The 16,693-nt window shown below is 40.7% G+C and overlaps 1 protein-coding gene across 1 annotated transcript; it reads right to left on the reverse strand.

The window, feature by feature from the left end:
* Positions 1–14,674: 14,674 nt before the first annotated feature.
* On the reverse strand, positions 14,675–15,868 carry LOC122294540 (voltage-gated hydrogen channel 1). Its single transcript, XM_043103365.1, has one exon. It carries the CDS (start codon positions 15,684–15,686, stop codon positions 14,952–14,954), a length of 735 nt encoding a protein of 244 aa, XP_042959299.1. The 5' UTR covers positions 15,687–15,868; the 3' UTR covers positions 14,675–14,951.
* Positions 15,869–16,693: the final 825 nt, after the last annotated feature.

Raw genomic sequence — 16,693 nt, forward strand, 5'->3', positions numbered from 1 at the left:
CTCATGAGGTTCAATTAGGCATATGAAATAGATTTTTCTTATAAGGAAATCAAATGGACATTTCTGTTTAGTAGATTACATCTGAAATCTGCCCAAATGGAGAAAATTTACGACACTATAGAAAATTATTAGTGTATCAAAAGGATTTAAATGGTGTATTGTGTGTTTTTGTTATAAACTATTTAGTTCGAAGTATAGAACAAGTTTAGTAAACAAGGAACAAGCTAGCTAGGGATAGGAAAAGTATTAGTTTTAGGTTTAAAAGGCATGAAATTTGGAAACAATTAATAGATCATCATGCATAATTACTAGGATTACTGTTTGTTCTTGTTGGGTGGGTTCCTCTATGTGAGGGAAGTCCATGTGACCCTGTTAAACTAATTAATTAGTAGCATTTGAGTAATTTTAAAAGGTAGGGTTTTGAATTTTAAAAGAAAGTGATGTGTTGTGCATGTGTTATTGGAAAGGGCGGAAAAGAGAGAGGGAGGGAGTGTGGCGCCATTTGGTAGAGAGAAAATTTTCTCGCTTCTCATACTTCAATCAAAGTTTTGAAGAATCATCTATGGTTCTTCTTTGATGAAATTTTTAGTATGTTATTCTCTTGATGGTGAGAGCTTCGTTTTAACTAGTGTTGATTATTGAAATTCCCTCTCTAGTTTCTTGCTAATACTGATTGAGCTGAATTATTGCATTTTTAATACTTTTGGAACCAATATATATTAATTCTTTCATTACTTTATCATTGGTTTTATATGGAAAAATGAATAAATCAAAGTTGTGATTTTAATTGATTAAAAGCATGAATTTCTGCTCTAATTTTATTAACTGTTGATTAATATGGATTAAGGTATAATTCGCTCGAGCGGCGGCTTCTAGCCGCTCGAGCGAAGTCAGGCAGATTCAAACGCTTGACTTCCGCTTGACAGTGGGCTTGAGCGAGTTGCGGGAAAAGAGATCGCTCGAGCGGAGGCATTTGGCCGCTCGAGCAAATTCAGGCAGAGTCGAACGCTCGATGTTCGCTCGACACTCCGCTCGAGCGAATATTGCATTTTTACAGATCAGAGTTTATTCCGCCGTCAGAGTATATGTGATGACCTGCTTTCGCTTGTTTTTTTTCGCTGAAATGATTGTTTTTATTTTAATTAATATATTAGCTTATTTATTTTAAATTATTGCGTTTTAAAATTTGTTTTTAATTTAATTGATGTTGTGTTTTATTTCTTTTAGTTGTTTACAGTTTTTAATATCTTTGCGGCGGTTTAGTGTTGTTTTCCCGGAATGAGGATTAGACCTCATCTTCTTTCCCTACACCTCTTTTCTTTTTCCTTTTTCTTTTTTTCTTTTTCTCTTTTTTCTTCTTTCTTTTTCCTTTCTTTTTCTCTTTTTTCTTTCTTTTTCTTTTTTTCCTCTCCTTCCCGCTCGACCCCCGTCCCTCTCTCTCTCCTCCTCTCTCACGCCGGAATGCTTCCCGCCCTCGAACTGCCGCCGTCCGGCCACCGTGAGGCTCACCGCTGGCACCGGTCGACTCGTCTCCCTCCGGCGCACCTCCCCACCAAAACCCACCCCCATCCAGCCGGCCGTTTGGCCGGAAAAGCCCTTCAAAGCCTGCACGGTTTTTGCTCTGATCCGCCGCCGTCGCTCCACCTCCGGCCACCATTTCTTCACCACTTCATCAGCGGTCCCTTGCCGTCCTAACCCACCTAATTCCGGCCTCCAACGACCACCGGAACAGCTCCTACGAGCTAGCTTTCCTTTTTGGGAAATCCGGCCTTTTTTCGACGTTTTCGCCGCCACCCACGGCCAACCACCACTTCCAATAGCTTCACAATCATTCCTAGACCATTCCCTATCGATCCCAAGCCCTGGTTTGTCCCCGTTCAAAAGTGGGTATTTCACAACCCACGGCCACAGTGATTTTTCACTGTAACGTTGCTTTTTCATCGCCGTTTGCAACACCGAGTGTTTTCTAAAATTACCGTATAGCGCTGTAAGTATTTTCCAAATCCTATTTTCAGATTTAAATATATATCGCTCATTCAATTTATTTTATCTGCTGGTTGGTTGATTCCGGACTGAGTCCGAGGAGTTCGGGGGTCGGATGGATGGAGGACGGAGTTGCTTGATTTATTGTTTTATGGTTGGTTGTTTGTTTTGTGCATTGATAATTGCATTTGCATGGTGCATGCACGTGTATTTTATTTTATTTGAGAAATCCTGTTTTGCTAGCGTGATTGGATTTTCGGGTGCGTATGTCTCACGAGCCCAAGCCGGGATGGGTTATTATCTCGGTGGAGCTCCTCTGGTCACTTGGGAGTGGATAATACTGAGTGACGTCCCCTGAGTTGTCGCTGGGCGACGACGGGAGCGGGGCTAGAGGATGGCCCGGCCAGGTATGCGCGGGGCGCGAGTCTGGGCATCGCTCTACTCACCGACTCCGTGGCCCTTCGCTGGCGAGGGCTAGAGGATGGCCTGGCCAGGTACGTGTGGGGCGCGAGTCTGGGCATCGCTCGTTTAGGTGTCACATGCGTAGTCGTTACCTGCGGTGTGGCATAGAGCCAGGGTGTGCGGATGATCCCTAGGGGAGATCATGGTGCATGCAAAACCGGATTGTTTTTATGGTTTTCAGATGTGGGCCATTTTCTGGGAAAATGGCGAGGTTGGTTTTTCAAGACTTTTGATCCATTTTCTGGGAAAATGGTGGTTTGGGCCATTATCTGGGATAATGGCGAGGCGCGGTTTTTAAGGATATGTTTTTATTGGGCCAAATGGGTTTTCGGCGTGCGTGGTAAAAATGTGATTTTGCGGGACATGTGCATTGGCTTTTCTTGCATCCATGTTGTTTGAGTTCTATGTGTTTTTATCTGGTGGTGTTTGGGTTTTACTTACCTGCGGTACCATTTTTGGTTCCGGAGCTTTTGGTGCAGAGTTCGAGGATGAGGAGGAGGAGGCTAAGCCCAAGGATGCGGCTCCGCCGGGTTGCTGATTTTATGCTTTGTATTTGATATTATATCATATGCGTGTTTTGTAATATTTTATTTATGTACGTTTTGGAATAGCTTTGTATTAAACAAGAAAAATTCTGGTACTTAGTTATTGACTTGCTTTTCGCTGCGTTTTTCTCGTGCACTTTGTTGCCTTTGCACACACCTGGCACCCGTCGTTAGGGTGGTGACCCGTGATGTCATCATCCGGACGTCTCGATTTCCCCGAGTCCGTGCGTGGGGATTTGGGGGCGTCACAGTATATATATGTTTTCTTTACATCTTAGGACGACTTTTGGCTGGAAAAACTCGGTTTTGGCAGATTGAAGAACTCCTTGAGGGGTCCAATTGCCACTGCAGCTCAGCCTCCTCCACCGCTTCGAATCTTCATCTCCATTCAACTGGCTTGATCTTTTCAATTCCCTACTTGCTATTTCATTTCAGTTTTGAGTTTCTGAATTATTTTAGAGAATTTTGATTTAGACGTTTGAGAAATTTATTTGTTATTCATTTAATTCATGTTATTTATTTTTATCGTTTCGTTAAGCTTTCATTTTAATAGTGATTACAATTACGGTGGTTTAATTTGAGAATTTGTGAATTGAATATAATGATGAACCCTAGAACATTGAATTTGGGGCTTTTCAATTTTCAGTGCATATTTTATCAATTACTTCCTAATTTAGTTTAATTCTTAATTTAGTTTTATTAATTTTTGAGTTTAATCTATTAGTCCTTTACATTCCAATCCGACAATCAAAATCTAAAAACATGAATCTAGTCCATGACTAGTACCCTTTTCCATCCATTGCACATACCATCATTTTATTTTCTCTTTGTTTCACCTTTTTCAATGAGTTTGATTTTTAAGTAACTTTCCCTGAGGAGACGATCTAGGAATTTATTCCTAATTATTACACGACATCCTCCTGCACTTGGGATAGGTTTAGTGCTACTCATTTTTGAGTGAGTCAAGTTTTTGGCGTCGTTGCCGGGGAAAGTATTTTAATTTAAATTTAAACTCATTATTTTTATTATGCTCATTAAACTGATGTTTCATGTCATGGGTGAGGGATAGTTCAAATAGGTTGCATAGAGTCACATCGAGTGTTGAGAGTAGTATACACAGTTTGGAAATAGATAGCTCTTCTGTCTTTTCTATTAGTGAGTCAGGTGAGGAAATTGAAATTGAACCAGAAAACATGGCTGCACCTGCACCACGCACTCTTAAGGATTATTTGCAACCCACTTGCACCACTACACCTTCATGCATTGTTTTACCTGAAGATGCATCTAATTTCTCTATTAAGCATGGCATGATGTCAGTGATACCTCAGTTCCACGGGATGGATTCTGAGAGTCCTTACCAGCACTTGACAGATTTTGAGTTGGTTCGCACTACTTTTATCACTAGGGCTGTTACTGATGAATTCATTAGACTTCATTTATTTCCTTTCTCTTTAAAGGATAAAACGAAGATTTGGTTTAATTCTTTGAGGCCTAATTCTATTTCTAGTTGGCCTGATATGCAGCGTGAATTCTTACAAAATTTTTTTCCTTTTCAGAGAACTCAGTTTTTGCAAGAGCAAATCAGCCAGTTCAATCAGAGACCTGATGAGACCTTTTAGGCCAGTTGGAAAAAATTTAAAGATTTGGTGAACATTTGTCCACATCATGGTTTTGAATCTTGGAGGTTGGTGAGCTACTTTTACACTGGTCTCACTCCAGAATGCAAGCAGTTTGTTCAGACAATGTGTAATGGGGAGTTCTTCAGCAAGGAACCTGATGAAGCACTATCATTTTTTGACTACCTTGCTGAGAGTGCACAATAGTGGAACACTCGTACTGATCGAGTTCCATTAGCAGCACAGCCACTGAGGGCTATTTCTGGAGGGGGTAGATATGAGCTTAAAGAAGACACCGATGTTCATGCCCGAATAGCTGCATTGACTAGAAGACTAGAGGTAATGGAAATGGAAAAAGTGAAGGTCGTGAAGGTAGTAGAGGCATGTTCTATATGTGCTGATTCAAACCATAAGACCCAAGACTGCCCGATTATGCCAGTATTTCAAGAAGGTGGGTCTGAGCAGATGCAATCAGTTAACTGGGTTAATAGAGCACAAAATCAGCCTTTCTCCAACACATATAATCCAGGGTGGAGGAATCACCCAAATTTTTCATGGAGAAATGATCAGCCTGGTCGGTCCCCACCACCTTAGCAGCAGCCATTTAATCAGGGTGCTCCTCAGCACTTGTGATGACCTGCTTTCGCTTGTAGGGTCCGTCGCCTATAGAGTTGCTTTGCCAGGATATTTTGGGGATATTCATGATGTCTTCCATGTATCATCCCTGAAGAAGAGCTTTGGACAGCAAGAGCCACGCTTCGTCGACCCAGCGGGTATTCAGTTGCAACCGGATCTCACTTATGAAGTTGTTCCATCGCAGATCATGGATTGGAAGGAGCAACAGTTGAGGTCCAAGACGATACCTTTGGTTAAGGTGGCTTGGGGAGATCCGTTAGCTCAAGACTTCTCTTGGGAGCGCGTAGATGACATGAGGGAGCAGTACCCGTACTTGTTTGAAGGATGAAGGTATGTATCTTAATCTTGGTCACAGTTGGTTTATGTGCTTTTATGTGGCTTGCTTTAAATTGGTAGTTGATCTTGCAAATTTCGAGGACGAAATTTTGTTTTTAAGGGGGGGAGGATGTGATGACCCGCTTTCGCTTGTATTTTCGCTGAAATGGTTGTTTTTATTTTAATTAATATATTAGTTTATTTATTTTAATTTATTGCATTTTAAAATTGGTTTTTAATTTAATTGATGTTGTGTTTTATTTCTTTTAGTTATTTACAGTTTTTAATCTCTTTGCGGCGGTTTAGTGTTGTTTTCCCGGAATGAGGATTAGACCTCATCTTCTTTCCCTACACCTCTTTTCTTTTTTTTCCTTTTTCTTTTTCCTTTTTCTCTTTTTTCTTCTTTCTTTTTCCTTTCTTTTTCTCTTTTTTCTTTCTTTTCTTTTTTTTCTTCCCCTTCCCGCGTTGACCCCCGTCCCTCTCTCTCTCCTCCTCTCTCACGCCGGAACTCTTCAACCCCTCGACCTGTCGCCGTCCGGCCACCGTGTGGCTCACCGCCGCCACCGTTCGACTCCCCTCCCTCCGGTGCACCTCCCCACCAATTCCCACCCCCATCCGGCCAGCCGTTTGGCCGGAAAACCCCTTTAAAGCCCACACGGGTTTTGCTCCGATCCGCCGCCGCCGTCGCTCCACCTCCGGCCACCATTTATTCACCACTTCATCACCGGTCCCTTTCCGTCCTAACCCACCTATTTTCGGCCTCCAACGACCACCGGAACAGCTTCCACGAGCTAGTTTTCCTTTTTGGGAAATCCGGCCTCTCTCCGGCGTTTTCGCCGCCACCCACGGCCACCCACTACTTCCAATAGCTTCACAATCATCCCTAGACCATTCCCTATCAATCCCAAGCCCTGGTTTGTCCCCGTTCAAAAGTGAGTATTTCACAACCCACGGCCACAGTGAATTTTCACTATAACGTTGCTTTTTCTCCGCCGTTTGCAACGCCGGGGGTTTTCTAAAATTACCGTATAGCGCTGTAAGTAATTTCCAAACCCTATTTTCAGATTTAAATATATATTGCTCTTTCAATTATTTATTGCTGCTGGTTGGTTGATTCCGGACTGAGTCCGAGGAGTTCGGGGGTCGGATGGATGGAGGACGGAGTTGCCTGTTTTATTGATTTATGTTGGTTGTTTATTTTTGTGCATTGATATGGCATTTACATGGTGCATGCACGTGTGTTTTTGTGTAATTGTGAAAAGCCTGTTTATTGGCGTAAGTGGACTTACGGGTGCGTGTGTATCACGACCCCAAGCCGGGATGGGGTATTATCTCGGTGGAGCTCCTCTGGTCACTCGGGAGCGAAATAAACTGAGTGATGTCCCCTGGGTTGTCGCAGGGCGACGACGAGAGCGGGGGCTAGGGGTTGCTTGGCTACGAACGCGCCGGGCGTGGAACCGGGCATCGCCCTACGCACCGACTCCGTGGCCCTTCGCTGGTGAGGGCTAGAGGATGCTTGGCTACGAACACGTGGGGCATGGAACTGGGCATCGCTCGTTAGGTGTCACATGCGTAGTGGTACTCTGCGGTGTGGCACTGGAGCCAGGGTGTGCGGATGACCCCTAGGGGAGGTCATTGTGCATACGGATGAAATGGTTTTTGGTTTGAGACGGTTATCGAGGCCAAATGTGACTTTTGGCGTGGTTTTTGGAAAAGATGTGTTTTTGGGCCAAATGGAATTTTTGGCGTGTGTGGAAAAATCATGTTTTATGGGATTTTGTGCATCGGGCATGCTTCATGCATTTTGTTTGAGTTCTATGTCTTTTTATCTAGTAGTGTTTGGGTTTTACTTACCTGCGGTACCATTTTTGGTTCCGTAGCTTTTGGTGCAGGATTTGAGGATGAGGAGGAGGAGGCTGAGCCCGAGGATGCGGCTCCGCCGGGTTGCTGATGTTATGCTTTATATTTGCTTTAAAACTGTATTTGTGTTTTTGAAATAATTTATTTATGTATGTTTTAAACAGCTTGTATGACGTTAAGAAAATTCTGGTACTTGGTTATATGACTTTCGTTATCCGCTGCGTGTTTCTTCGTGCACATATGTTGCCTTTGCACACACTTGGCACCCGTCGTTAGGGTGGTGACCCGGTTGTCACCATCCGGACGTCTCGATTTCCCCGTGTTCGTGCGTGGGGATTTGGGGGCGTCACAGCACCAGTATCCACCATATCAGAATCCTCAGAGCTATCCTTATGTAGCTCCTCCTGGATTTCAGCCTCATGTAGCTGCACAGAGTTCTCAGCCTTCATCATTTGCAAGGAAGACTCTAGATGACAGTATGGCTCAGATGACCAATACACTTCAGCAATTCATGCAGATTCAGGCCACCACAAATAATCAAAACACTCAGGCCATAAATGAGTTGCGAGGCACTATTAATAAGATGAGCACAACCTTGAGCACCCTAGAGAAAGGGAAATTTCCAGCACAGCCTCAGCCTAATCCTCAAGTGTACAGGCAGCAACAACAGCAAGTGCATAATGTTTCAGGTGATGTTATTGAGACAGCGAAGACAGTTCTTACTTTGAGAAGTGGGAAGGAAGTTTCCCAACCAGAGATGCCTATAGACACACAGGTAGTTGGTCCTACACTTGAAGATGTAACAGAGAATGATGAAGTTGAGAAAGAACCAGAGGTAGTAAGACCAGAGCTGAAGAAGCCTGTGAGTGCAGATGTTGAGACTAGTAAGGGATACCAACCTGTGGTTCCCTATCCTCAGAGATTGGCAGCTGGCCAAAAGAACAAGTATCACACGGAGATTCAAGAGATTTTCAAGCAAGTGAAGATCAATATTCCACTCTTAGATGCCATACAACAAGTGCCTTCATATGCAAAATTTTTGAAGGACTTGTGCACAGTGAAGAGGAAGCTGAATGTGAAGAAGAACGCTTTCCTAACGGAGCAAGTTAGTGCATTGATATTGAGTGAGACTCCTCAGAAGTTTGGAGATCCTAGCTCTCCCAACATTTCCATTATGATTGGTGAATCACGCATTGGGAGAGCTTTACTTGATTTGGGGAGTAGTGTGAACTTGCTACCGTTCTCAGTATATGAGCAGTTGGGATTGGGTGAGCTGAAAAAGACCTCCATCATGCTACAGCTGGCTGACAGATCAGTTAAGGTACCAAGGGGTATTGTAGAGGACGTATTGGTCCAGGTGGACAAATTCTACTACCCAGTAGATTTTGTGGTTCTTGACATGCAGCAGCCGGTCTTCACTATTTATCAAGCTCCTGTCATCCTAGGAAGACCATTTCTAGCTGCATCAAATGCATTGATCAATTGCAGAAGTGGAGTTTTGAAGCTTACCTTTGGGAACATGGCACTTGAGTTGAACGTTTTCAACGCTTGCAAGATGCCAGCACATTTTGATGACACAAGTGATTTGAATGCTGTGGAGAGTTTGACATCAACAGATTTTATTTGCTCAACTTCTCCCTTCTCTGATGATGATTATATTTTTCAAACACCTGAATTTTTACTTGATAAGAAAATTGATCATATCAATGAAGATGACTTTGATTTTTTTGATTGTTTTGCAGATTCTTCGTTACCACTTGAAGTACAATTTGCGGGAGCAAGATGGAAACCCCAATTTGAAGCTCTACCACCACCAGACATGCTTAAATCTTCAGAGGAAGAAGTTCCCCAGTTGGAACTGAAACCACTTCCTCAAGATTTAAAGTATGTGTTCCTTGGTCCTGAAGAAGGCACTTTTCCGGTAGTGATTTCCTCAAAGCTAAATCAGAAGGATGAAGCCCAGTTGATTGAAGTATTAAGGAAGTATCGAGGCGCAATTGGTTGGACAATAGCTAACATCAAAGGCATTGATGCCGCTGTATGTACCCACAGAATCCATCTTGAAGGCGATGCTAGACCAGTTCGTGATGCTCAACGTAGGCTCAATCCTACCATGAAGGAAGTTGTGAAAGAGGAAGTGCTTAAGCTACTCCCAGTAGGTATCATTTACCCTATCTCAGACAGTAAATGGGTAAGTCCAACTCAAGTGGTACCAAAAAAATCTGGTTTGACTGTCATAAAAAATGATAAAAATGAGTTGATTCCAACTAGAATGGTTACTGGCTGGAGAATGTGCATTGACTATAGAAAACTTAATTCAGCCAGTAGGAAAGATCATTTTCCTTTACCATTCTTGAATCAAATTTTGGAAAGAGTAGCTGGTAATGCATATTATTGTTTCTTGGATGGCTATTCTGGTTATTATCAAATTGCTGTAGCGCCTGAGGATCAGGAGAAAACCACTTTCACATGTCCTTTTGGCGCTTTTGCTTTTACTAGAATGCCTTTTGGTTTGTGTAATGCTTCAGCCACTTTTCAAAGATGCATGATGAGTATTTTTTCTGATATAATTGATGATATTTGTGAAATATTCATGGATGATTTCTCTGTTTTTGAAAAATCCTTTGAGAGTTGTTTGCATAATTTGGCACGTATTCTCCAGAGATGTGAGGAAAAAAATCTTTTACTTAATTGGGAGAAATGCCAATTTATGGTCACTCAGGACATTGTATTGGGGCATATTGTTTCTTCTGAGGGTATAAAGGTTGACAAGGCAAAAATTGAATTAATATCTAAACTTCCTATTCCTAGGACGGTTAGGGATATTCGTTCTTTTCTTGGTCATGCTGGCTTTTATAGGCGATTTATTCAGGGGTTTAGTTCTATTGCAAAACCTTTGTGCACTCTTTTACAAAATGATATTGAATTTGTTTGGACTGATGAGTGCCAAAAATCTTTTGATACCCTTAAGAAATCGCTTACCACTGCACCTATTGTGCAACCTCCGCAGTGGGACCTTCCCTTTGAGATTATGACAGATGCTAGTGACTATGCCTTAGGAGCTGTTTTGGGGCAGCGGGTGGATAATAGGCCATTTGTGATTTATTATGCTAGTAGGAACTTGAATGATGCCCAGAAAAATTATACCACTACTGAAAAAGAATTGCTTGCAGTGGTTTTTGCACTTGATAAATTTCAGACTTATATTCTTGGTTCTCCTGTTACTATTTTCACTGACCACTCTGCTCTTAAGTATTTGTTGGCTAAGAAAGATGCAAAGCCACGCTTGATTCGCTGGATTCTATTACTTCAAGACTTCAACATCAACATTAAGGACAAGAAAGGAGTTGAAAACGTGGTAGCTGACCACCTCTCTAGATTGTCATCATCTCCTTCTTCAAATGTCAGCCTTCCTCTTGATGATAGTTTTCCGGATGAGCAGCTGTTTGTGGTTGATAGAGCTCCTTGGTATGCTGACATAGTCAATTATCTGGTGACTGAGCGAATGCCTTCTGAATGGTCCATCCAAGATAAGCGTCGGTTTCTCTCTGAGGTACGATACTTTTATTTTGATGATCCATATCTTTTTAAGTATTGTTCGGACCAATTGATTCGAAGATGCATTCTTGATGATGAGTTTTCTTCGGTTTTGAGATTTTGTCATATGGGTGCATGTGGTTGTCATTTTTCAGCAAAGAAAACAGTTTCAAAAATTTTGCAAAACGGTTTTTACTGGCCTTCCATGTTTAAAGATGCTTATAATTTTTGCAAGGCTTGTGAGCCCTGTCAAAAATTGGGATCCATTAGCAAAAGAGACATGATGCCTCTTTCCCCTATTCTGACTTCAGAAATTTTTTATTGTTGGAGAATAGACTTCATGGGACCTTTTCCGGTTTCTTTTGGAAACACATATATTCTTTTAGCTGTGGATTATGTTTCAAAATGGGTGGAGGCCATTGCTTGCAAAACAAATGACCATCATGTTGTCCTTAAATTTTTACAATCTTTGTTTGCTCGTTTTGGCATGCCAAAAGTTATTATAAGTGATGGGGGTTCTCATTTTTGCAACAAACTATTTTCTACACTTGTGAAGAAATATGGTATTACACACAGAGTTTCTACCCCTTATCACCCTCAAACAAATGGGCAAGCTGAATTGGCAAACAGAGAGATAAAAATTATTTTAGAGAAAACCATCAAGCCTAATTGGAAAGATTGATCAGTTAAACTTCTTGATGCTTTGTGGGCTTATAGGACAGCTTTTAAAACAAATCTAGGGATGTCTCCTTATCGATTAGTTTATGGTAAAGCTTGTTATTTACCTGTTGATATTCAGCATCGAGCTCTTTGGGCCATAAAACATGTTAACATGTCACTTGATGAAGCTTCAGGGTTGAGAAAATTGCAGATCAATGAATTGGATGAAGCTCGTCGAAATGCTTATGACAACGCTCAGATTGCAAAGGAACGCATGAAAATTCTGCATGATCAGAAAATTCATTCAAAGCATTTCACACTTGGCCAGGAAGTTCTTCTTTACAACTCTCGCTTGTACATTTTCCCTGGAAAGTTGAAATCCCGATGGAGTGGGTCATACATTGTAAAGACCGTTCATCCTCATGGTGCGGTAGACATTGTCAATCCGAAGAATGGTAATAGCTTCACTGTCAACGGACAACGTCTAAAGTCATTTCTGAAGGTCTTTGATCCACATGAAGAGATCTTGCTTGTGCAAGACCCCAGGGAAGTGTTTTGATTTGCTTCTCCTTCTTTACAGTTTTCTTTACTTGCTTTGTTTTTATTTGTTCTTTTGTTTTGATTTTATATTTCATGTTGATTGTTTGTTTTGCTTGCTTAGTTCTGTGCACTTTCTTTTCTTTCGTTCGACTCATTGAGGACTATGTCTCTCACTAGTTGGGGGTAGCATGTGTGCACAGTTTTTAAAAAAATAAAAAAATAAAAAAAATAAATAAGATTTGTGAAATTTGAGCATCTTGGTGGAGTAGTTGAGCATGATTATTTGTGAAGATTTATTTTCAAGCTTAAACATAGAACATGATTTTGATGCATCATATTTTGTTGATATGTGACTTGAAACACCGGGATGTTATGCTTATTGAGATGAAACTTGATAAAATTTTTGTAGAACGAAAGACAAATTTTGCAGGACATTTTGCACATGCTTACGCTTGTAGTGTTCCTTATTTACCATTCATTGATTTAACACTGGAGAAGTAAACTGCAGGACTACCGAGCCATGCCAAAAAAAAAAAAGAAAAGAAAAGAAAAGAAAAGAAAAAAGGATTTCAAAAGAAAAGAAGAAAAAAAAAAGAAAAAACAAAAAGAAAAGAAAAGAAAAAAACAGAGAGAAAATGAATAAAGGCAACTTAGTAAACTTTCCTAAGTAAAAAGGGCTAGAAACAGTTACCCAAGACTTTGGGGGTTGAGTGTCCAACCTTTAAAAACAGAGCTGGCTTGAAAACTGCTAGACCCTTGGGCTTTGAGGTAGTTAGAATCAGTAATGATTAATCTTAAGGCTGAAAAATCCTATGACAAATCATGGCTAGTAATGAGGAACACACAACCAGTCTAACTCCACACACACATTTGAGTTCTGAGACATTTGCCTTAATTCTATGTGAAAGATTGTTGAGATAGTCTTGGTGGGTATAACCGTTGGGGGTTGAGTAGTAACGTGTCACTTTTGTGAGAATTCAGAATAGTGTTTGATTGTTTTTGTTTGAATTTCGATCTTTATGCAATATTCATCTCAATTAATTTTCACTATTTTGCTCAAGGATTAGCAAAATGCTAGTTGGGGGTGTGATTGAGCTGAATTATTGCATTTTTAATACTTTTAGAACCAATATATATTAATTCTTTCATTACTTTATCATTGGTTTTATATGGAAAAATGAATAAATCAAAGTTGTGATTTTAATTGATTAAAAGCATGAATTTCTGCTCTAATTTTATCAACTGTTGATTAATATGGATTAAGGTATAATTCGCTCGAGCGGCGGCTTCTGGCCGCTCGAGCGAAGTCAGGCAGATTCAAACACTCGACTTCCGCTCGATAATGGGCTTGAGCGAGTTGCGGGAAAAGAGATCGCTCGAGCGGAGACATTTAGCCGCTCGAGCGAATTCAGGCAGAGTCGAACGCTCGATGTTCGCTCGACAGGCCGCTCGAGCGAACTTAGGCAGAGTCGAACGCTCGATGTTCGCTCGACACTCCGCTCGAGCGAATATCGCATTTTTACAGATTAGGGTTTATTCCGCCGTCAGAGTATATATATGTTTTCTTTACATCTTAGGACGACTTTTGGCTGGAAAAACTCGGTTTTGGCAGATTGAAGAACTCCTTGAGGGGTCCAATTGCCACTGCAGCTCAGCCTCCTCTACCGCTTCGAATCTTCATCTCCATTCAACTGGCTTGATCTTTTCAATTCTCTACTTGCTATTTCATTTCAGTTTTGAGTTTCTGAATTATTTTAGAGAATTTTGATTTAGACGTTTGAGTAATTTATTTGTTATTCATTTAATTCATATTATTTATTTTTATCGTTTCGTTAAGCTTTCATTTTAGTAGTGATTACAATTACGGTGGTTTAATTTGAGAATTTGTGAATTGAATATAATGATGAACCCTAGAACATTGAATTTGGGGCTTTTCAATTTTCAGTGCATGTTTTATCAATTACTTCCTAATTTAATTTAATTTTTAATTTAGTTTTATTAATTTCTGAGTTTAATCTATTAGTCCTTTACATTCCAATCCGATAATCAAAATCTAAAAACATGAATCTAGTCCATGACTAGTACCATTTTCCATCCATTGCACATACCATCATTTTATTTTCTCTTTGTTTCACCTTTTTCAACGAGTTTGATTTTTAAGTAACTTTCCCTGAGGAGACGATCTAGGAATTTATTCCTAATTATTACACGACATCCTCCTGCACTTGGGATAACTTTAGTGCTACTCATTTTTGAGTGAGTCAAATACCCACTTATAAGTGATATCTTTCTTGTTTCTCTAGTTGATATCTGCTTGCGTAATGATGATTATGTGTTAAACCAACAATTTTGATATTAATTCTTGATGTACTAGTAGCTTCTAGAAATTGTTCTAAAGAAGAAAATCTGTAAACTCATTGTTGTTTATAGTGAAAGTTTTAATTGAACTAGGTCTTGTAATTTTTTCCTTCGCATCGACAGACTTTCCACTAAAATTTTTGGTGTCTTGCTTGTGGGTTACTTGATTTTCTTTATTTCGTTTGCAAATTTATTTTTTAATTTTATTATATTGCCAATTTAATTTGCATAAAAAAGATGGAAAATATTCCACTCTAAATTTGGTGTTCACCATAACAGTTCTCCCTAGGATCTATATATTTGTTCTACTTAATTGCAGGCAGCGACTGATCACTTATAAGTTATTCATATGTAGCACTATAACCCTATTATAGATCGTGTGCTACAGCATATACAGACCATGCTTCCCTACACAATAATATTTACGACTAAAATATATTCAGGAGAAAACGTTAGTGCAAGCATGCCTACATTGATCCAGTTCTTCCCGGAGCTTCTCTATCATGTTATCCCTCTCAGCAACAGCCTCCAAGAGTCTCCTGTTCTCTTCCCGCAGCGCATCAAACTGGCGCACTATCCCTGCAACCTGTGCCTCTATGGCATCGTCGCTCAACTCGAAGGCGCTCTCCACAATCCTCACAACACGCCAAAGGCTCACCACAACGAGCAAGCCGCCTCCTCTCCTCGCCAAGAACACTTCCAAAACCAGTGCCCCTAAAACAACTGCACCGTCCACCAAGTTTCCCGGTCGCCTGAAGAACGAACTGCCTAGTCCCAAGGCTAAAGCTACCGTCCTTGCAGACAGCACGCATAAGATTGCAATCCCTGCCCAATGGTACCAAACTTCCTCTGCCTTGTTCGTTTTTGGACCGCATTTAATTAAAGAAGAGGAGAGTTCGAGGATAGTGATGATAAGGTCCAGAAGAAGCAGCAAAATGGCAATACCATGAACCGAGTTGGATTCGAGAAAATTCGCCAACTTGGTTCTCCATGGTGCTCTGTTGGTCAAATCTTCCCGGGGGTAGTTGAAGATGAATCGCCATGTTTTCCGTCTGTTCCAGCTTCTTAAGAAATTCTGCACCGAGGAGTCAAGGGATTCTATGGAAAATGAGTTGGTGGGAGGTAGCGGTTGATTGATTTGAGAAGAAACGTTGATGGATGTAGAATTTTTCATTTATGCAAGTTGTAGAATGATGATGTTTTTGTACTTCTAATATAGGAGATTGATGATACAGTCTTTATCTTAGAGAGGTACGTGAAGTGAAGGTAAAATAATCTTTGAAGGTTTTTGGCACGCTTTGGGGTCACGTACGTTTAATTCCATATTGCGCCTGTTATTGTCGGGCGTCTTGAAAGACCTTTCTGCATAAGTAATGGGCGATTTAAGAAGCGTACTCAAGGACTACTAAAATAACGAAAGATAACGCAAGCAGATAAGCCCGCCCGCGAGCCTACGTACCCTCTGATCCCCAGGACCCCAACCTCTCTGATCTCATCCCTCCCAATATCCCTCACCAAACGCATCTTCTCTCTTCGTTTTCCTAGTCATTTTCCCTTGCTTGTCAGTTATGGCTGTCCACATTACATGATTTCGACTGATCAGGATCGAATCCGGACAGACTGCTTTCACTGATCGTTAATGGGAAAAATCGACAAACAAGGAAGAAATGTAGAAAAGATGAAAGTGCGTATGGATCGGATTTTGTGTCGAGTACTGTGGGTTTTGAAAGTTAATTTGTGAAATTTTTTTAAAACACATCATTATTTAAATTTTTTCTTTTGAAAAAAAAAAGGGAATATCAAGCAGCCACTGGATGGCCAACGATTTACCACCCTGACCTTGGGCAGCTCCATCTAAACCACCGGCCATGAGGTTGGCGGACCCGGCGGTTTTGCGGCACCCACCCTTGGGGTTGCAAAGGCTAGATAGTTACGGTACTAATAAACATAATATTATGGTCATGCTATGGAGACGGATCGATTGTTTTATTATTTTTTTAATTTTCATTTTTTTTAAACATTAAATACATATTTTTTTGACATTTAGAAAAATAAAAAATAAAAAATAAAAAGACAACTAACGGTGTAAATGCTCGGTAGACCATTGATCTACCTGGCATTTCCTTTTATTTTTTATGACTTTCAATATTTTAGGAGTTCGGATCTTTGGTTTTGAATTTA

This window comes from Carya illinoinensis, chromosome 2 (genome assembly GCF_018687715.1).
Source record: "Carya illinoinensis cultivar Pawnee chromosome 2, C.illinoinensisPawnee_v1, whole genome shotgun sequence".
NCBI classification, from domain to species: Eukaryota; Viridiplantae; Streptophyta; class Magnoliopsida; order Fagales; family Juglandaceae; genus Carya; species Carya illinoinensis.

Coding starts and splice junctions, on each gene's coding strand:
- LOC122294540 (XM_043103365.1), bottom strand. CDS start 15,686: ATGAAAAATTCTACATCCATCAACGTTTCTTCTCAAATCAATCAACCG.